General features: G+C 35.7%; 1 protein-coding gene across 2 annotated transcripts in view; it reads left to right on the forward strand.

Annotated features, from left to right (window-relative positions):
- GRID1 (glutamate ionotropic receptor delta type subunit 1) overlaps positions 1-23,205 on the forward strand; it is a 513,133-nt gene that overhangs the window by 408,145 nt on the left and 81,783 nt on the right. For both annotated transcript variants that reach the window (XM_042863189.1, XM_042863188.1), the window contains exons 7-8: positions 7,533-7,694; positions 8,406-8,525. In XM_042863189.1, the coding sequence (XP_042719123.1) occupies positions 7,533-7,694; positions 8,406-8,525 (282 nt within the window). The remainder of the gene's footprint in view (positions 1-7,532; positions 7,695-8,405; positions 8,526-23,205) is intronic.

Raw genomic sequence — 23,205 nt, forward strand, 5'->3', positions numbered from 1 at the left:
TCTTGCTCCATCAACCCACCTGTCACAGTTTTGCTCATGCCCTTATTTCTTGCACGTATTATCAATTGGGTTTCTTCTTCAGAAGTCTTCGTAAGGTTTTCATCTTGGTCATTCTATTTGAATTCAGAGGTCTATGTTAATCTTCGATTGATTCTTCATATGTGATTTCCCGCCCCTCTTCTACTTTTTATAAATGGTAAGGACTCTTCAGTGCTTGCTGTTTTCCAGAGGCAATGAGTATCCTGTAATTTCGACCATCAGAACTGTCATTATTGCATTGACAGGAGAAAGTATACTGAAGCACTTTAGGATTTATAACAAATCCTGTTCATCTCAGATATGCCCTTTCCATATCTCTCTATGGCACTGGAATGATGTTTAGTAGGATTACCGCTAATGAAGTTTTTAGATTATTTCAAAGCTAGATTTTTGAAGATCGCTCTTTCTTCTTCAAGGTTATTCATGGTGCGCTCGGTTATAAAGTCAGAATTTTTTTCTTGTTATGTTTTTGAAGAAACATTTCAGAAATCTGGTTTCCACTCTGGTTACCTTCATCCCTTATTCGCTGTTTACTGTTCATAAGTTCAATTTATGTGAGAATCTGTCTATAGTAAAATATATTAATGGGCACAGGGTATCTGAAATTATTTAACCAAATATTTAACCAAATTGGACCAAATATATATAGTAGGATTTGAAAATCAAAAAGAAGAAAACTCCAGCAAACTGTGTCACAAAAATAACAAGGCTATTCCTAAAAGGATTAAATATCTTGCCTCTCTACTGAAGAACTATTCCTGGCGTGGTTTGACATATTTGAAGAGAAGATGCAGAGAAGTGTAGGAGGATATTCCTTGAAACATCTATACTCTTCTTTCCATGTCGTTCTCTGAAGACTTGACCGTGAGATATCTTTGGAGGCATCTCTTAGCAGTTGCTCCTTCAGAGCTGCATTTTTAAGAACTGTTGTCTTTTCTAGAATTACTGCATTTTAACTACTGTACCTGGAGATATATTTTGTAAAAGCATTTGCCTATATTAACTTAATTCTCCTATCCTGCAGTTTTATCCAGCTAAACAGCTTGACTCTCATTTGACACATCTGTTAAGTGCCACTGAAAGCAGTGAAAATTGAGCCCTATTAAAACATATACTTTCTGTCATCAAGAATTGATGAGCCACATTTTTATTTTCCTGTCTTTGCGAAACCTTTAATATGGCGTCTCTTTAGCACCTTATTTTGGACTTTTGGCCAGATAATCAGTCATAGTTGAAATATTTTTCAGAGAACAGAATGAATGAAAAGTAGTCTTGAACAGTCTTCACTGCCCACTGCAGGCATAATCTCCCTCTCAAGCTCTGTAGCAGATCTAAAAAGGTGCATTTGAAGAAGGGAAAAAAAAAAGAAAAAAAGAAAAAAAGGTGCCCTCTGACCAAGTGCAGTTTTGTGAGAGTCTGGATTTTGAAACCCAAATACATTGTGAAGTCATTTTTTTCCTTTGCTTAGACTAGCTCTTTTGACCTCTGGAGTTCTCTATTTGCATAATTAAATGTTTCATTGAGTTGTTGTTCAGTGTTTTACCAGAGAATGGATGACAATGGCAGGAAGCAAGTGTTAGAACCTCAGTTTTTCATTTTTATTGCCTCTAAAACATAATATGCAGCCATACTTGCTTATATGTGATAGAAAGTAGAATTATGATCTTATGCTCTCTTTTGCAATTTACTGTTACCGTTTGTCCTCCGGTGTGACTGTGTGCTCAGTTTTTTTTTTATCAAACATCTTCTGCTAAACTTCCCTCAGACTGTGAGCGTTGGCTGTCCCAAATTCTTGAGATGTCAGCTGAAGGCACTGGCATTGCTCACTATACAAGTTTTGAGCTGTGCAGTGTAATCTAGGCCCTGTATAATTGTCAACATTGTTAGAAAACATATTGAGTAGGAAAATACACATAATTATGATAAATGCTTGCAAAAACTAGCTGAAGGACAGAAAGCATGCAGAGAAGAGAAGCTGTAGGTAGAGAAATGAGTGGTGTGAGATGTGTAAACCACTATGAAGGAAATAATAAAGGAGATAAAAATTGTTCATCAGTTTAAAGAAAAAGATTCTGATAGTGCAGACTTCCAAATACATCTTCAGAAGCCCCATTTTTGAAACACTTAAAATTAAACTGGACAAAACACTGAAAAAAAAAATGTACTGAAAAACAAAAATGTACTTGTTAAATTCCTTACCTCTAGAGAGCTTACCTGAATATATTCTGTGGTATGGTTTTCTGTTATGATTTTCTGAAGATTTTATTCAGGCTTTTGTTTGCCTCCATGATAATAAATAGCCCTTTGGAAATTTGAAGCTGATATTTGAGTCTTTAATGAAAGTTTGTTTTCTGACTCTGATTTTCTCATGAGTGCCAGGCAGCTGGCTATGATTTTATTCTCTATGAGCAGCAAAGCATACATTTAAAACATACGCACTCACATGAAGTCTCACAATGGGCTCTGAAAACTAATTTGAGAAAATTAAATGGGTCAAGTTGTTAGTCTCTCCCTCCTAACAGTACCCTTGTAAACATGCTGTTAGAGCATAAGTAAACCATTGATCTTCACTGCTCCTGGCAAGATGCATCCTGTCATTTGGGATATAAGTGCCTAACTCACAGGATGATTTTGGCAGCAGCAGAGTACAGATGCAGAGTTTGGGAATACCTTTTTGAAATAGTTGTATCTGAGTGTCTTCTTCCCAGCTGATCTTCTCAGTAGTCTTGTCTGTCTGGAATTCTGGCACAGCTGGCAGATCAGAAGTTGGGGTCAGTCTTTGTGGCTTGCTATCCTTCCCAGAAAAGCACTTGTCTATTATTAGTGCTTCTGAAGGAGCTAAAAGCTATTTTCATATTCAACTTCGAAAGTAAATTCACTCTGGAAATTCTTATGGAATTCATATAGAAGTCTCTTGAAAATCACATTTAATAATGTAAATACGGAAAGATTTCCATTCTCTTGTTGAAAATTTGCTTTGCTCAACTAGTGCATGGCAGCGTTTTTCTTCATTGTGAAACAAAGACTTCTAACAGGATCATAAAGGTTCTTTATCATAATCATAAGTTTTCTGAATATGTAGTGGAACAAATCTGAAGTTACTCGTGTACAGTGCAAACTCTTTAATATATCGGTAAAACAGTCACCATCATTTTTACAGCAGATAGGTCAGAAATCATTTATTCAGCTCTTACAGCTCTCAGCAAGTGAAAGAGGAACTGAAAATTACAGCTTCTTCCTTCAAATAGGATGAAAATTAAACACTTTGTTCTTATCTAGGAAGTTTTGTTATTTGGAGGGGGGGTCTCTGCAGGCAGATACATGTCCTTCCCCCACTTCTTTAGATCTATAAGTAACACTGCAGAGCTTGAAAACCTGAAGGAGTCAAGTCTGTTGCCTTATTGTTTCTTCTCTCTGACTTTGCTACCAATTCTGAATAGCTACTTAAAGACAAATTTTCAAATTTACTGTTCCCTCATGTCTTAAACAGCACTGGTGGAAACAAGGTATAGTTGATCCCTTGGGTGTCTCACAAATTCCCTGTCACAAGTCATTTTTGTATGCAGAGTTTGATAGCTAGCTGAAAATTGAAGTGTGTGCACTTGCAGGAGCAAGTATTTACAGGCTTTGTCCAATTAATCCTTTTTAATTTTGTGGTATTACTGTTCTGGAGGTTACAACAAACATATGCAGTTGTAAACACCATCCAGTACATATGCAGAGATTTTGTAGAAGGCAGTTTTCTTCTGAAGTAGTTTTCTTCTAATCTGGAAGAGACCAAGAGAGAGAACTTTGTTGCCCTCTGCAGCTCCCTGAGCAGGGAAAAGAGAGGAAGGCGCCAGGCTGTGCTGGTGGGAACAACATAAAGCTGAAGCAGGGGAGGCTCAGATTGAGCATTAGGAAATGTTTCTTTACTTTGAGGGTGATCAAACACTAGAACGGGCTACCTACAGAGGTAGTTGATATCCTAAGCCTGTTCATGTTCAAGAGATGACTGGACAATGCCTTCATTAATTTAACTTTTGATTAGCCCTGGAGCAGTCAAGCAGTTGGACTTGATGGTCTTTGAAGGTCCCTTCCAAATGAACTATTTTATTTTAGAAATACAGTGACTTATGGTGGCCTTAAAAGATATGCAAGTTATCAGTAGCTTGTTGTGAGCGAGGTTATTATGATTATTTTCTTTGATATGTGCTGAAGGCCTGTAGGACTGTTAAGGTATTAAACAGAATATCATAGAAAATAAAGGAAATTATTGTCATGCTGGATTTAATGTGACATTAGGCCAAAATTTGTGTCTTGCTTTCATTATCTCTTTTTCTTCCCAAAAATACCCACTAATGACTTAAAGCAGAAAGTGAACGTGACTTAGAGAACAAGAGCATATTTGAGCGGTTTTAGAATTCTTATTTTTCTACCTTAGGGAGGATTCAGGAGAAAAGGAGACAAAAGTTCCTGGTCTAGAACAAACGATTTGTTTTGTTTTTCTTTTCCCTCTGATTTTAGTAGACTGGATATTGCTAGGAAAAAGAAAAGAAAACACCAACAAAAAACCCCATGCCTATAGTTTTCAAGGAAGCAACTGTTTAGCTGTGTTAATATGAAACTATTCAGGCATCAAATTAGAACTAGAACCACAACTGCATTCTCCAGCATAAAGCTGGTTCCCATTTGGAGTTAAGCAAAGACGTTTATTGTATATTACTGTGAATGTACAGGAGCTGGGTTTTCCTCTACAACAGTGAAGCATCAAAATGACCTTATTTTCTAGGGTACTGAGATAATTTTGGTAGTTCACTGCTGTTGGAGCTGGATACTCAGTGTATGAGTCTATAATTATTTTGTTGGTTAAACAGTACTTTATACTCACTGCTTTGGACAAAATCTGCAATGGAATAAAACTGAAGTGGCAAAATGGCAGTAGATTGGTGTGTACAGCAGGGTGTATGGAGTAGGCTTTCCATATCAAAAAAGTAACTTGCTCTGTCTCCTGAAATGATTGTCTGCCTTGCTACACGACTCCAGATGTGTGACAGAAGGAAGTAAATAGTGTGAAACTTCTCTTCTGCACTCTTTCTTTCTGCCACTTAATTTATATCCTTTTTTCTTCCAAAGAAAAATAATGAAACAATTGTGATACAAAATCCATTATGGAACAAGCTAGAACTTTTTGTTTAGGCTGGTAAACAGGTGACTGATTGTTTTTTTGCTGTTTTTTTTTTTTTTCTTTTTTTTTTGTACATCATGTAGTCTTTGAGTTGTATGCAAGGTTTATGTAGGCTAAGACAGTCAGCGTAATTACTCTCAAGCTTTCAGTGCATTATATGTGGAGAACTATGTCATAAGAAGGGAAGGAACGCATTGTACCAAGTCACCTTATGTTACCCTAGAGTTTTCTACTACCAAACCAAGCAAACTGGATTTGGGAATGAGGTTGCATTTCTCCAGACCTGAAAAAGTGCCAAAGTAAGACAATACAAAGCATTTCTGCTCTGTGGCTGCTCCACTACAACATGGCAATGAGGTCTCAGTTAAAAATGTAGATGTAAAAACAAACATAATGAGGAGTGGAGAGGATCTGTATCTTGTGGCATGTAAGAAATTTCATAATTTCATTTTTCTTTCGCAGTTTGTACATGTAAACTGTACTGCTTAGCAGTTCTTAAATTTTACTTTATTTTTTGTGGAGACTAGAAGAGGAAAAGTGTTGTTGAATAATAAGGATTTGCATGGTTGCTTTAATTGAAAGCTGTTTGGAAAATATCTGCTGAACAATGCAAATGCAGTTGAGCAGAAGAGACTTAACAAAAACAAAACTTAGTTGCTGGGAATTTGGGAATCTTATTAACTCTTTAAGTTCATACTTTCCTTAAAAAGAGGAAGTGTGGAAAGTAGCTGCTTTGGAAACTCTTCTAAAAGGAAAAGGGTAAGAAGATAAAGTCAATTCTGGAAGGAAAAGAAGAGAAAGAAGATTACACTAAAAATGACAACACCAAATGGGAGACATCTCAGAGATAGTATTTATTAGGGTTTGAATTAAGATCCTTGCTTGAGTTTAGTCACTTAAATATGGGAGTTTCCTTAGTATTTAGTGTTTTGTTATCTTCCTATTTTAACTGAGTAATTTTTGTTTACATATGTTTTTACATATTTGTTTAGAAATTTACATATTTGTTTACATATATATTTTTGCATATTTTGATCAGATTAACATACACGAGAAAACTTTTCAAAATGACTAGGCTTTCAATTTATGTTGAACAACAGGTTATGGAATATGGAACATTTTATTTCTTGACCTTAAGGTCTTAAGGTATTAGAAGTTTGTTGTAGACAGTGTTGCAACAGCATTATATGTTTAAGCTTTACAGATGAGTGACATTTCGTAGGAATTATGTCATTGCATTAAATTCCACATGTAGCCTTTTACTGATCTCTAGGCACCACCTTCTGTGGGTTACAGAAATCCGAGTGATAAATAAGTCACCATGCTAAAGCCCTCAGCTCAGTGAATGTTCTTTTAGTGTAATAAATAATTAAATAATGGATCTGGCACCTCATGCTAACTGCTCATTTGAGTTTAGTAAAGAGTAAATAAGACTCCTGAATCTGTGCGTAGGTTTGAAGAGGAATTAAGATGAATGAAGAGAGTATCTAATTATTTTTTTTCAAATTACTTCTAGGTAACTGCCACTGCTAAAGTTTTACCACTAATTTTACCACTTGAAGTAGATACTTGCCACATGTCACCATTGATTTTGTATCAGAGGCTATGTCTTGGTTTGGAAAAAAACTTTGAAAAAGCAACATCTGAATGCCACTAGCGTGCAGTTCTTATTAGAGCCTTTGTCATCAATTACTGCTGTTATCTCTCATAAGGAGGACAAGAAGGCTGACATAAATATCTCCCAAGAAAGTTGAACAATGACCAGTCTCATTTTTATTTGGTGGAGAGAGATGATGAGACCAAAATAATATGGCCATTTCTTCTCCCTGTGTGCTGAGTAGATACATTATATTGTATTTTGCTCTGCTAGAAATTACCAAGATTACTCAAATGAACAAGACTAAGAGCTTAATTCTGTTCCATCTTTTTCTTCTTGCTGAAATGACTGACAGGGTAGCAGTCCTTGACTTTTACTGATAGACAGCTGTACTCTTTCTGTAGCTTGACTTTATATTTGGGTTACGATCTTTTATATCTTTACTGCGGTACTGTAGGTAATGTGCCAGTAAGGCAATGCATCAGAATCCATTGGCCAGAAAAGGACTATTACTAAGCTGGAAGGAAGAAGGTGGGAGCAAACACTGGTGTTTGTCTGAATTTCCTTAACTGTTGAACATCTCAAATGTGCTTAGCTTTTGGTTTTTACATATCGTCTTTTTTTGTTGTTTGCTTCTGTTCTTTTTTTTAATTTGTTTTCTTGTTTTTACAGTTTCTTTGGAAAGAAGCATAAATAAACAAACAGGCTCATTGTTATTATTGTTTGCAGGTTTCCAACCTGTACCTGTATGACAGTGTGCTCATGCTAGCCAATGCTTTCCACAGAAAACTGGAGGACAGGAAATGGCACAGCATGGCAAGTCTGAATTGCATGAGGAAATCCACCAAGCCTTGGAATGGAGGACGATCCATGCTTGAGACTATTAAGAAGGTGAGAATAGACAAACCACAATTGTCTGCAAGATTGAGTTGTTTCAGTTCTCCTTAGCTTTTGAAGAGGCTTTTGACCTCTGTTTAACTTTTATTAGAAGTGATTTACAACTACAATGAATGATCTGCTGTTAATAAAGTAAATGATTTACTGCAAACAAATTACACACACTGCAGCATTACTCCAGTGATATGTGTTCTGTGTCTGTTGCTATCATAGCTACCTCTTCTGGAGGTCGTGTGATTAGAAGTAGTCCAATAGATGTGTTCATTTGTTGTAATCCTTTTGTCAAGAAAGCTTAAGGAGCTTGAGGGGCCAATCAACAAGGTTTAAGTTTTAGGTTCCAATTACTGCTGCTCAACTAGCTGCATAAGTTAGTTGAGCATTGTTAAATATCTCTTTTGTGGTGTAGCCCAGAGCTAATGCAGTGTGATTTAGTTGTTTAAACTGTCCTGCAGTATGTTGAATTAATCAAATATGAACAGTACTATGATTTTACAGATCCATGATAACCTCTTATACAAAAGATATTTGATCACAAATACTAGTTTCCTCAAAAACGTATTTGAACTGTTGAAGAACATGTAATCACTACATTTAAGTTTGCTGTAAACATTTTCAGAATGGATTTCTCTTTATCTTTAATAAAAAATGAGTGTTTGTAAAGGCAAATTTGTTCTATTGTAAAATTTTTGAAAATTGTCTCCTTAGGGCCATATAACTGGGCTTACTGGTGTTATGGAGTTCAGAGAAGATGGTGCCAACCCCTATGTTCAATTTGAAATACTGGGCACTAGCTACAGTGAAACATTTGGCAAAGATGTCCGGAGGGTAAAGATAAGCTTTTCTCTTTCGTTTTCCTCTAAATAATATAAATTCTGTTATACAGGATAAATTATTTTCCGAGACTGAGTTACCACTATACCACAGAAGAAATTTACCATAAAAGAAATATTTTCAAATTTCTCACATGCTTAAGTGTTGAAAGTTAACTTTATTCTAGTAGGGAAGAGTCCTGCAAGTTGTTTTCACATATATAGTGATGATACAGTACCATAACAGCACTATGAACATAATAGTTAAGACTACAATTCATATATTTTATTTTTAATTAATATACCATTGGTATAACTGACACTTATTTTACTAAGGAAGCTAACTGTAATTATAAATTATCGAAACATAGAAAGGTGTAAGGTATAACTGCCTTAAGAATATGAGATAAGTAAAGTAGAAACTTCTAGAGAAGATAATTTGAGAAACAGCTGATGTTGTACAAAGTAAAGGATAAGCTATCGGTGGTAGCTAGTGGAACAAGGACCAACTAGGATTAGATGATAGAATGGTTCCATATGGTCACTAACATAAAATGTCTTGGACTGAAAAGGCTACCAAGAACTTGTTTATGCAGAGGGAAAAAAAAATAATTAAAACTCTGAATTGAACAGTTAGGTTTTGATTGGAACACAATGTATAAACTGTCCCTATACTGGTCACCTGGTTTAAAGGCTTGTACTACATATTGTCAATCATCCCTGTGTTGAGCAGACTTGAAAAGGGCAAATTCCATACAGAATTAATGTTTATGATATTTTCTTCATTTGACCGTTCATCTATGTGTTTTATTTTGATGCACCTGAATTATACCAGCTTAAATGAAAAAAAAAAAAATGAAGAACTTGTGTTTACGTTATCGTCTTAAATAGCTCAACCTGAGATTCAGAGTCTACTTTGGCATGATTATTCTGGACATGCAGCCAAAAGCTGCATATCTGTTGGGATTTCCAAAGAAGGAAAAATAAAAACATTTGAACTGCATAAAGCAAATATAATTGAAAACCATCTGTTGCCAGAAAATGTCTCAGAAGACTTCAAATTGGCTATGTACCCTCCTGTATTGTCATGACCAGAAAAGGTTATTCTTCAGTCCACTGTACTTAATTTCTGGAAGTTTTTTACTGCAGATGGGTCTGAGTCCTAGCTGAATGATGAAAAATTAAGATTGTTTTGGAAATAATGTTGCTGTTTTAATAAAGCAGAATGGCCATAGAAGGCCTAGGAAGAAATTCAGCTTTATAAGCAGTACATACATGAGTTTATGAATGAGTACATAAAACTAGAATCCAATTGTGTTTGCGATGATTTGGGAGTATTCTGCTGTGTTTCTCTAACTGCTACTATGGAAAAATGAGTCTCCTGTCGGTGCCATGTTATCCTCAGCAGGCATCTGATGTTTGGGGCATGGGTCAACTTGTTCAGTTCCATTTTGATATACGCTTCCCAAATGACTTTGTATAAATCACATAATCATTTTGAAAATGAAATCAAAACACAGCAAAATTGGCATAATTATCATGCAGAATGTTTGAGGCCTCAAATGAAAACTGGGATGTGTTAGTACACATTATTACTTTTTTTTAAATGTGCGTTTCATGAACATACAGAAGGTCCAACTTCAATATGCAGAGCACTGTGACCATGATGGGGTGTAGTCCAGATGTGTGGAGTAATATAGCAGTAAAAAGAGACCTCAAGGCAAAGAAATGTATTAAAAAAAAAAAAAAAAAAAAAAAAAAAGACTAAGTTGGAAGATAACTAAAATGACTGATCAGTAATACTGATCACTTTGATACCTAATTTCCTAATTAGATGATTAATATAGAAAAGCTTTACTCTTTGGATGTCAAATGCAGAACATATTCTGAAAGGGAGTATAATCCTAAATGGGTAGAAAAGAGAGAGAGCAAGAAAGGGGCAGAGACTGAGAGCAAAAATTTGCCAATATGCAAGAACACATGTTCAGCAGTATATAGAAGAACTTCGAGTAGAAGATATTTGTCAGAGCAAAACTACCATGGAACTAGTAGTATTCAATTATTTTGACAGCCTGACTTTTTATTATTGCAGCAAAAATATGTTATATCTCAGAAGTATTTTTAAAAGCTTCAAAAGTCGCTCTTGTCTTTATATTATTTGAGTGAGAGATCAATTCTGATTTATTGTCAGTTGTTTCCATATCAGCCTTTCTGTGGATTTAGCTGTGGAGGGACACTTCTTCATGAAAATACAGATTCTTTTCTGCATGGTTTTCCTTATCTCTACATGGAAATTTTCTGTACCTGTTCATTCCTGCCTTTATCCTAAAAAAGCCTTTATACTTAGGATCTGTGACAGTGTGGAGCAAAGGCGTACTCAGTGTTGAGGCTTAGAATGAATCCAGTCAAAAGCTAAGGTACCATAAGATTCAACATTCATTAGAGAGTCTCTCAGTAGTCATTTCCTTTAGAAGAGTCCTAGGAGCATGTTGATGAGGGTAACCCAAATCCTGTGGGAATTTAAAGGACCTTTTTGCAAAGGCAAGTTGATTGTCAGCAGTTTCCCTGAGATCTCTTCTTTTTGCAACCATGATTGTTCTTCATTCCTCACAGGTGTGATTGAATTATGAGTGCAAGTAAATATATGTATTTCCTGTCTCAGTATATATTTTCCTTTCTTCCAGAGCTGTAGCATTGTATTTCTGTGGCAAAGGCTGATCGTGACTTCCATTTACTTTTTGTGTATTCTCTTTTAGATTGTTTAGGCAGACCTTAATGGAAGGAAAGCTTCAGAAAAAGCTCTAGTATCTTTGGTTTCAATACAAAAGAATGGGAGCAATCCCTTAAATCTACTACCTTGCTTTTCAAAAGGTTGGGGTGATTGCCTTCTATTCACTGTGTGCATATGGAGTTTGAGAAAGCATGGCATATTCATGCTTAGAAAAAGAGAGCAGCATGTGTTGACCAGTCAGGACATATGAAGGTTGGAGATTAAGATTGTCAAAGAAACTGAAAAGATTTAAGTACCTACTACTTGATGATTGTTGTATGATTTATGTTCCTAGTCTATGTAAACACCTGCAAAGTAGCAACCCAAGCATTTGTATACTAAAAAAAAGGCCTAAAAATCTAGGAGATACAGAGACTGTAAAAAGTATAAAACATAATGGAATAACACAATCAAGTGAAAAGATTAATTATGGAATTTTAATATGCCACACTAATATTTTAAATTCAATTATACTGGAGTGAAAGAATCAGTTAATGGAAAACAAGCATAACTTGGAGGAGAGGAATAAAACAAAAAAGTGGTGTAAACTGTTCAGGTGAAGCCTGTGGAGCAGTTGCATTAGCCTGTTAAGTTCAAAGCCCTTTGAGATTTTAATTGGCAGCTGATAGACGCTTTCTTTTCATTTCACTTCTCATGTCTGCTCCCCATGTTAGACTGTATGCATCAAGTCCACCATCAGCCCTTATTCCTATAATTGCTGGAATACTCACCGTCACACGCTCTTCCTCTGAATGTAGAGTTTATCAACGTTTCTCTCTCTTCTCTCATTTGAATTTTTATTTTTTTGCCCTTTATTCATTCATTTATTTTTACCTACATTCAATCGTCTATGTTTGAAAAGATCCTTAGTGCCACAGGGGACATGGATGGATAAAGTTTATTTACATTTTTATATCTTTTATCTTAAGCTTCCTTTGGTTCATTTCCAGCACAGGCAGTGGCTGAAGGTGGTCATTAAGTTGTTTTGCTTCATTGACTCACTGTTCCCAGCTGTAGCATGGAGTTGAGGGTACTTAGTGCTTTGTGGAATGTTTTAACTCTGATAGAAAAGGATTATAATGAAGATATTTAACCGCTAACATCAAGAAATTGAATGAATCATATTATTAAAATCTGTATATTCCTAAGCATAGGGAGAACATCCTTTCAGAGCTGGTTTGTAATTGTCAGTGGTAAACTTTGCTATCACAGTACAAGAGATGTGAAGTGGGAAAAGAGGTCACGACTATGTTAATTTCCTTTCTGCTCATCATCTGTATTATTAAGTGTTATTAATGAGAACCTTTCTGTAACTTTCTGAACATCTGTGCAGGTTCATAATTCCTATATTTCTGCTCTTAGATGAATTTTCCACAATATAATAGCTTAATTATCCATCTGTGAGAGAAAAAATAAGGGAGTCAAGGCTTCAGGCAGCTTACTAACTCCCAGTGATCTCTTGAGATATAAACTTCCTTGTCTCATTTGTCCACATATACAGAGAATGTAATAACCCGTAGCTGCCCTTGTAGGCTTATTTAGATGGTACTTATAAGGAGCTTTGAGATTGTGTTCATCTTCATCCCTGGCAGGAAGAGCCTACGTAAGTGAGAAATCGTGTTCTTGTTCAGGATATTTTATGACAGGGATCATATAAATATATCAATACAAATATATATATATGTTTAGAACAGTCTGCAGTTCTTCCCCAAGCTGGCTGGAATGATGGCAGAATTAATGGTTTGCACACACACTATTTCACAGGAAAAATTCTGTTCAGAACAATAACATTTACCATTGGTTATTTATGTCAGTTGACATGTTTTCATTCTTTTTAAAATAGATTTTCTTGAAAGACCATCTGCTTCTGAAACAGTCATATGTGTTTTGTACAGTACCTCTGAGGAAGATGGGAGAAGTTACTCATTTGTGATATATTCCGAAGTTGCTGAAACTCCATTTTTGCAGTCTGATAAAATGCTCTGATTGTTACGTTTAGATGAGATCTATCATGATGAGAAACCCTATGCTTCTTGCTCACTGCAAAAAAGAACAGCATTTTTAGGAATCGGCAATATTAAGTGCTTTCATCTGTAAGAATGTTGCCAAGTTGCATCATGTCTGTAAAAAGTTACATACTGAAGAGAATTTTATCTTAGGTGCTTACAACTGTAATTGAATCAGTTTTACTCATATTGAGAAATGCCTAACTAAATTTCCTTACTTTAGACTTAAAACAGATGCTTGTCCACTGCAGAGCACTTTGTAAACGTGCACTTGAGTATACTAATTCAATTTGGTATGTGTTGGCAAAGTGTCTTACAGCTGAGAAATAGGACTGGAGCCTTGGCTACTTGTGATCTCTAAAGACCCTTTGTTGGCAAAGGAAACGGGTAAAAGTCTTATTATGGGTAGAATGCAATTCTTGCATGTTTACATTTGGTTTAATTTTTTCTTTCTGCTTGAGTGGATTACGTACTATGATAGAATAATTTGGAAAAAAGATTATTAAGGTTTTTCCTATAAATATATTGTGTCAAACCAAAGATAAATATAGAATATTTTCTTCAAAATAAGAAACCTCCTTCGTTCTCAGTTGTACTTTTCTTTTCAAGATGAATGTGAGAAGAAAAGGTAAATGTATTTCTTGCAAATTCCATAGGTTGAATTATTCATGGAGAAAAATACAGCTGAACGTAGAGGAGTACAATAGAAGAAATATGAAGAACCTGAGTGTTTTTATTCTAAAATGAAGTAGAGTCCCTGTTTGCCCAAGTTCTGTAAATGAGTTCTTTGTTTTGGCAATTGAAATATTTCATGTTCTGTATGCTTTCATTGTAAAACTATAGCTGAATTATTCTACTCAATAACTGGGGGAAAAAAAAAAAAAAGAAAGGTAAGTGAGTTTGGAAATGCCTTTTGTTGCAAATATGTGACACATTTAAAAAACATTTCTTTATTTCATTTTATTTATGTTTGGGAAAATATTGCCTGCGGGACCCATGCTTTGTGTAAACTGTGACTTGTATTTGCAAACACAAAATACACTGGAAATATTTGCAAATAGACCACTGTCAACCCTCAGTAAAAGGGATGTCTTGCAGATTTGTTTGGAATTCCTTTAAGCATAAGATCTTGCTGGTAATCTCCATTGGAACATTGTTTGACTGTTTATATGACATTTTCACAGCATGAATCTTGAGGCTAGATTACAAAAAGCAGACACATCTTAGTTGTGAGGAAGAGACAGGATACCCACAGTGATTAAGACAGTGCTGAATCTTCTATACCCCATAAGCATGACTGCCTGTATTTAACAAATCCTAATGAATCTTGAGTTGAACATTCTCTCTTCTTTTTTTTTACATGCACAAACATTGCACAAAAGTTAGGCGTTAAGAGGATTAAAATCAACCTTGTACAAAATAATTACATCTCTAATTATGGAGTTTTCATCAAAGCTCCTGTAATATAGTTGTGGATCTTAGGAGAGTATTCAGAGGGAGATGAAGAGAAAACCCCTTTCAATAGATGAGTTCACATAGAATTTTGTTCTCATCTGTGCCTTGTGCAGTTATTTCCACATGGAAGCAGGTCAGAATTTGGTGAGATATGAAGAAAGAAAATAGGAAATAATGGAAAACAACTTCACAAATTCTAAAGTGGGAAATTACTTGCTATTCCTTCTTGCACAGCATCAGTGTGGAACTAAGACAACAACCACGTGCGCCAGAAATAAATGACAGTCTGACTGTGTTTATTTCCCACTCTAAGAAATATATTTATCTAATCATTAAGTTTAAAAATCACACCAGTATGAGAAGAATTTGCTGTGAGGTGTCAGATCTGCTTTTTAGCATAGTATCTCAGCAAAATCTCTGAGAGATACTGTCAGCACCAGAGTATGTGCTCAATTATTTTAACTAACAAATCAAATTGATGTCATCTTGGCTTTCATGAACATATAAACTAGACCTTGTAGCTCTTCATTTTTAGCCTGATTTCAGTGTCAGGGACAGTTGCAAGAACTGCATGTTGATGGCAACCATACAACAGTTTCCTTTTAGTGGTGTTTGAAGTGTGTTTAGTTCTACTAATCGTTACTGTTGCTTCATATTATTTGGTAAGCTGCAACTACAGCTGGATGGAGTTTCAGCAGTTTCAGCAGTAATTATCAAATTCTATGAAGTCTCCATCTGTAAATTGTTATGATATATTCAGTATGTCTAAAGGTGGACAATTGATTGTAAGCAGTTGAGCTATTTGGTTGTGGCACAAAATCAGATTTGATAAGGAAAGTGATAGTTTCAAGCCTTTTTGTTTAGCTCTATTAAAATAAACAACAGAAGCAGAAGTTTAAACATTTTCTCTTTTATCTTTGCTTCTGACAATTTGTATTGAAGTATATTACTGAATGCTAGTAAATACTTGCTGCTCACATTATCAAAAGCCAAGTTTAATGGCAGAATTTCATAGTGGTCAGCTGAGATGTGGGGCATGAAGAATTTGTAGGTCACATTGTGCCACAAACTATCTGACTTGATTTAGCTCAGTTCCTTAGTTTCATTATATTAAAAATAATAACAACCTTAATTCATCAATTTTTAATTCAAATTAATTCCTCAATAGTCTTTTGAAAAGATATATGCAAAAGGGCATTGGAATTCTGATTGAACCTCTTTGTACAAATTCGCTAATTCACTTGAATAACAATATTTGGCAGAGATTGTCTGTCAGTGTTTCAGTTCCTGGCACAAATACCTCTAAATGCAGGACTTTCTGTTTTCAAATGACTATTGAAATGCTCAGTCTAGCAGATATTAAAAAAAAAAAAAGCACAATCTGTATGCAGTGTGAACTTCTGTCAAAGGAAGAATTCTGAAATACACCTGCTCTAGAACTACATTACCCCATGAATGTATGAATAATGAATAAACGAATACTTGGGTAAATAAGCAAGCACAATAAAACTTGTTTTCTATTCTGAGACTTTTTTTTTACTGGAATGGTGACATTATCAAATGTTGATAGTAATTCTCAGAATGGAAGATTCTTTCTGAGCATGATGCCTGTGTATCAGCCTATGAGATTATGGTCAGATTATTGTATGTCTGCATTTTTAATACATTAAGTAACTGATGTACAGAAATATTTATAGAACTCCTCTGCCATATGATCATGAACAGGAAACATTTTAATGTTAAATGTTTACACCACAATATATTTAAGTAATGTGTACATATATTTTAGTTGATTGCCAGCATGAAAGAAAATATATGAGCAGAGGACAGTAATAATAAAAATATTGACAGTATTTTAAAAAGTCAGTTCTGTGTTATTGCAGGCTAAAATAGAATCACAGAATCATAGAATGGCCTGGGTTGAAATGTATTGAATACCAAACTCACCAAAATCCACTGTTGATGGAGATTATTGGGAACAATTTCTAGAGATGGAATCTCACAGGGGGATCACTCTGTGTGACCTAGGAAGTCACTCTCTATTTTAACTGAAAAATGTTGTTGTCAGTATGGAAAAATTGGATAAAGGTGATTTTCTTAGATGGCTGGATTCCAGGTCATGTTGAGCATAAAAGATTGTTAACAAGTGAAATGATGTCTGGATCTGAAATGATGTATCATAATGAGAGTCACAAAAAAGGGCTGCACTTTGTTGGCAGAGATCTCACAAACACAACTGTTATTTCATGAAGGCAGGGCTGACTCAGAAAGCTGTTAGTACAGCATAGACCAAACAGAAATATCGTGTAGATCTAAAGCCTGGTATCTGCACAGGCCAAATCACCTTTACAGTCAAAATTGTCTTAGGAACAGTTGCAAAAAACTGACTGCGTGCTGAAAGCACATCAAGTATTTATAAATAGAGTATTACAAAGAATAAAGCATGCACAATACCAGTACAGTATTCCATCTATGAATTTAAGATGCCACAAAGAACAGAGTGATGCAGCTCTCTTTCCATATTCATTATTAACTTTTTGTATTGTGCTTAGAGATCTCTAGTTGAAGTATGCTGTCTATTATCATTTAATTCTTCTTCAAAAGAATGAAGTAAATCTGTTTGAAACAGCACTTCTTTAATGTATTCAAACAGCTCTAGCCTATAAGCATCTACTTCAATGACGACAATATCTTTTATTTGAAAGACAAGCTGTGAAGTTCTGTGTGTTTAATTGTGAGATTTGAAGAACCCTCAGGTATTGGGCTATATTATAAAGCAGATATATTGGGAAAGACTCCACAGAGTCTGTTATAGTGGAGGAGTCGAAGAAATATGCTATACTGTTCATTATCAAGCCAAGTAGGTAGCCAGATACAGGCTTGTTTTTTTTTGTTTTAAGAAAAGAAAGTGAATAAGAGTAAATACAATATAATATATGAGTTATATATATATAATATATAACTCATATAATAATATAAATGAGTAATACAATAAGCTTCTGACTTAAGTTATTTGCTTAAAATTGAGTTGCCAAGATCAGCTTCCCTGAATATAGCAACAAGAAGAAAAAGGATTTGTTTAGTTACAGCAGTGATCCTCTCAGTCAGAATACCACCAGAAGGTCCCTTCCTACTGCTTCGCTTCAGGACAGGTGCTTGCGTTTGTTCCAACTCTGTCTGAAGTTTCTTTGCTTTCTTGTCTGGTCCTGCTGCTTCTGCTGCTGTCAGAAAACTTTGAATAACAAATGGTGAGGCAATTCTTGTCTCCTGTGTGTGCTGTGTTCTGGGGTAGTATGTCTGTGGTGAAACTGATTATGACAGTTTTTGTTGTATGCAGTTAACTAACAGTCTGATGGTCTTACTGACCTGACAAGTGAATCTGGTTTCAGCAGGTTGACCCACTGTTTCTCCCTGTGTTGTTTGTCTTAAGGTTTCAGATTCTTAAAGTTTTATTAGTTGATACAGTAGTTAGTTGAGCTGCTGCTAGAAGCATGGATAATATTTAATATGAGAACATTTCAGTTCAAGAAGTGCTAGCACCAAATATAATTTTCTCAAATATGCAATTTATTCAGCCATAAAATTGATAAAACAGTAAGCATAAGTTAGGATATTCTTTGCAAGTCTGCTGTCTGAACTGTACTGAATCTAAACTGACCCTTCTCTCGTTTTCTGTACTCTCATTCAAGACCCCATTCAACACCAATCTACAAGGCCAGCGTAGCTACATATGTTTCAGTAACACCTGGGGCCTATGGTTTTATTATACCAAAAAGTTGCACGTATAGTTAGATATCTAACACATAAGCCATCTAGTTACATGTTCAGAAAACTGCTATTGTAGTTTTCCTATACTGTCAGAAAAATGTTGTGGAAAAGTAAATTTTGAGAACGTTCGGTATTGAAACTCCTACCATCTGTTTGTTAACATTTGGGTCTTCAGATATTTGCAGGATAGGTATAACAGGCACTGCTGCTCATTGTTCAAACCAATGATTAAAGCAACCTGAGGGGTTGATAAAGGAGCAGCTCACTTGTGGAGTTGAACCTGATGTTGCATTTGCTTTTTTTTCCTCTGTTCTCTCCTAAGTTTTAAAATAATTGGGTTTGAGGCATTTTTCAGGAGGTTTTCTGAGTTTGTACAGTGATATTGCGAAGCAGTTTCACTAGAAATTTTGAAGAGGAACTAGCATTGCTAGTCCATGCTTTTACTGGGCCAAACAAGGGCAAAAGAGCATAAAATATTTACTTTGTGTGCATGTAGGAAGTGCACCAAGCTTTTGTTATTATTTTTCATTAATTCTGATTAGTTTCTTAGTGTTTGGAGAACTTTTTCTTTATAGGCTTACCAGAAGGACATTCTAGAGCTTCTTTAATTGAGTACAGATAGAGAACACAGTAACCAGTGAAGCAGAAAACACAGATTTGCTGGGTGAGCTAGCTTAAAATAAACGGGTGAATCTGAATCTAGGGTATGCCCACTGTATCTGCTTCTTTCATTACAGGATTTGTCATTGGCTTTTGTAGTTAAAAGAGGATGTCCCATTTTCTCTACATACCTAGATAAATCTTTTCTCAGTGTCTCTTCTCTCTAGGTTTGATTCTCCTTCTGTCGCACATCCTCCACTTTCATCCCCTGCTAGGAGGCCCTTAACTGTATGTTGCATCCCACATGCTAGATGCATCTGTCTGTGGAGAAAAGTCATCTGCCTCTGGGGAAGCCATGATCTCCCATTTCTTCATGCTACTTGGTGTGATCCCACGTGCAATCTGGCTATGAAAAAAATGGTTGGCCACCTTTCTCTGCTGCCCAACCACAACCTTTTAATAGAGCATACCACACAGTCATACAGTGAAGTGAAAAATTAAACATATTCTGTCTATTCCACAAACCAGACAAACTAGACAAACCAGAATTCAAATCAGTATTGTTTTTTTTTCTGTTTCTGTTTTGAATCATGATGGAGGGTTGGTGAAAAGTCTGAAGTGTTACAAGATCTATAAGTATGTTATTTTAACTGTTTGATTTAATAAAACAGTAAGGAAAAAGAAATGCCTACTGGTAAACCTCTAAGGAAGAAAGTGAGAAGTTTTCATGTGTTTTTATTATTTATGTGATGCCTTGCTGTCGGTTTTGCCTGTGGGTGGGATTACAAGTCTGCTGTGTATTATAATTATGGTATGTCAGCCATGACTTACCACCTTCATAACACTTTATCCAAGATGACTCCTGTTTGAGGCTTTTTAATAATCCATATACCATGATATTTCTCCATTTCTTTCATTCCCAAGAGACAGGGCAAAGTAGTCATTTATCATGGCTCATAAAGAAGAAATATGAAGGGAAAATATGGGTTGGATTGCCTTTTGTTAATATATTCAACTTTCAGTGAGACTCTGATTTTATAAGGATTAAACTAAAGAGATATTTTTCAGATTTAATCAAACTTTTAAGGGATTGAATGGAAGTGCCTTTAGAACAATTATTGCACTTAGTGAATTCTATAGTGAAATTAATCTATGATTTTTAAAACTCCCAAAAGAGACCGTGCCCTACTGCTAGAGCTCAATTTTAGCAAGTAGGTCAACCTCCTTTGTGCATCAAGGTAGTACATTACTGAGCCAGGCAAGATGGCAGGGACTCTCAGCATTCTAGCAAATCATTTAGTTTCCCCATTGCTGATTTGGTGTAATCATTGAGATAGATTTGCAGAGCGTAACAGTTTGATATTGGAAAATCTGATGAGGATGTGAGAATAACTACTGTCTGATAACTGATTCATCTGCGAAGAGTTGGAGGGGTCACTGCTAAAACCTTTGTCTCTACCACAGGGAGACTCTACTTGGGAAAATCGATAACCATCATCTTAAGGGAAGCTTTCTAGTTGGACAGGGTATCTCCTAGCAGAGGGAATGAGATTGTACGTTCTTTTCTTTCTGACCTATGTGAAGCACATTAAACTGAAGCTCATTGGCATTGCCTGGCATAAAGCAGCATTCTCTTGTTTCCTATTTGCATTAATTTTAGACTTCTGATGTTTTTTAATAGCTTTTTATTTGAGAAACAATGTGTTGCAATTTCTGCTTATTCTATATATTGTTTTTAATACCAGTTAGTTTAAAATGTCATTGGAAATTTATAAATGTTCTTATATTCTTTTACTCTAAGAAAAACAGGAAACAAGATTCCTTGCTTGAAATATGTAAGTTGCACTTATATGTTATCCTCTGGCTTCAGTTGAGAAGAGTATAATGCATTTGTTGACCATTTACTACAGTCCAGAGGTGAGCTGTGTGCTGCTACTATTGCCTACCTGGTGATCTTTTTCAGTTCTCATAGTTATTAAGCAAAATGCACTATAAAGACCTGCAGTAGTTTGGCTGTTGTCTGTGTACAGGGGGATTTATGGTAGGCGTTTTGAGTAAATTTTGGAGTTGTCAGTCTATTTTTTCACCGATGGAAAGGCTTTGCGACAAAAAGTAAAAGAGGCAGCTGGGTCTCCTGGAAGGACAGGAGTAATTGACCAGGAAGGATCTCCTCAACCTCTTTTTTTCTCTTGTCTCTCCCAGTACAGCCCATCCACATTAGTAATGCTCAGTTGCTCCATGGTAGTTAATCAGGCTGTAGCAATGATTAAATATCCTTCCCTATAGTTAAATTAACTTTCTAGATGTAGATAGTATAAAGTACGTACATTGATGCATATACCGTCTCTCTAGTTATAATTATTTCAGAAATCCTGTCCATTTGGAATTTGTAATAACCATGAGTATTCCCAAAGTTTGGATATTCAGAATGGCAGCCTCTGTAGAGGCAGACTTTCTTGCTGAAGTGTGGTATTATAATTCTGATTTTGAAGCATCCCTCTAGAACGTATCATTTCTCCAGTTCTGCACTGTTTCAGTCAGTATTGCATGACCAGTCTAGAAAGACACTATATAGATTAATGCTGCTACAGGTCAGTGAGAAAAGGAAGTGATTGCTTTCTTTCATCCATCCTCTCCTTTAGAAATTAACCCACCTTAACCGTGAAGCCATGTGTGTCTGTGTGAAGACATGATCCTGTCCACTGTCACTGCTTCCAATCTTCCATTGTTTTCCCTGCTTCCCATTTCCTAGAATGAGCATTAGCAACAGAATTTTGGATAGAAATTGGACTGTTAGTTTGATCCATCTTAATTCCAGAGCTTCTTTAGTTCCTGTAGGCATCTCATAATATGTATCGATAAAATAAATAGGGCATAAACCCAGGTAGCAGAGCAGTCCTCTGTGGGGGAGTGAACCAGGAGCCCAAGCAGCTAATTACAGTAATTCCAGAAAACAGTTCATGAGATGAATAAAGAAAAGAACCTCCAGCTGGCCTGTAACTTAAGCAAGCTGACAAAGTCTATTGAATTAAATACTGGTTTAATTGACAGCAAGTCTGCTGAGATCTAAATCAGGGCTAATTCTATTGACTTCCTGAAGTATATTTATTCTGAAGTATGCCTTGTCATGGGTGCCTCAGATTTCTTATGTTCCAATATGCTGAATTGCTAATTTAGACATTCTTTTGTTTATTGCTGTAAACCAATTACTTCAACATGGTAACAGTTTCAGTTGTGTGAAAGATTATAATATACACAAACTCATATGTACACATACACATGTGTGTAGATTTTACTGAATCTTAATTCCTTTATGGCATATTCAAATCTGCAAATCTGCTCTTCCTGTCCATCACTTACAAAAAAAAAAAAAAAAAAAAGTAGTAAGTAAAAGCAAAAGACAGTTGTTCTGGCAATATTCTGAGAGCTCTGTGTGGACACATACGAAGATGAAAAAGACATAGCATTATGATCTGATATTTTACTTTGGTGTGCTGACTAATGCTGTCAGATTTTGAGAAACAACATGCCCAATAGAAATGTAGGGATGTGAGAAAGACAGAAAGAATTTATTAGTAATAATCCTTAATAAACCTGACAACCGATATCAGATTTTTTATTTAGCTGATTACAAACTAGAAATATGGGCATGCTTTCCAGATAGTGCATTAAGATGTAAAATAATATTGCTATAAGGAAGAGTCTTTCCTTGTTTTCCTTATATAATATTTTGAAGACAGTCATCTGATCTCTCGCTCTGGACTAGTCCCCCAACCTGGTTTGAGCACAGGAGATGCTCAGTTCTCAAGCTTTCTCTCAGCAGAGAAGCTGGGCTTCAACATGCCACCAAGGTAGCACAGCTGGGTGAATTTTTCAGGTCACCACACTGGGAGAGCAGGCTCATATTTGTTCAGATGATGTACATAATGCTCGCATGCCTCACATGTGCTGCTAAATGCTACAAAGATGTTGACATCTGTGATGCTCCAATTTATGTCTCCATGATCTGGTGCTGGAAGTTCCTGTCTAGCTTAGCCACTGGTGAACGTCTGATAGATGCTTTTCAGAATGCAAAAAAATTGGTGATAGGTTTCCTA

This window comes from Lagopus leucura, unplaced genomic scaffold (assembly GCF_019238085.1).
Source record: "Lagopus leucura isolate 7727_CA_CO unplaced genomic scaffold, USGS_WTPT01 Super-Scaffold_739, whole genome shotgun sequence".
Classification (NCBI taxonomy): domain Eukaryota; kingdom Metazoa; phylum Chordata; class Aves; order Galliformes; family Phasianidae; genus Lagopus; species Lagopus leucura.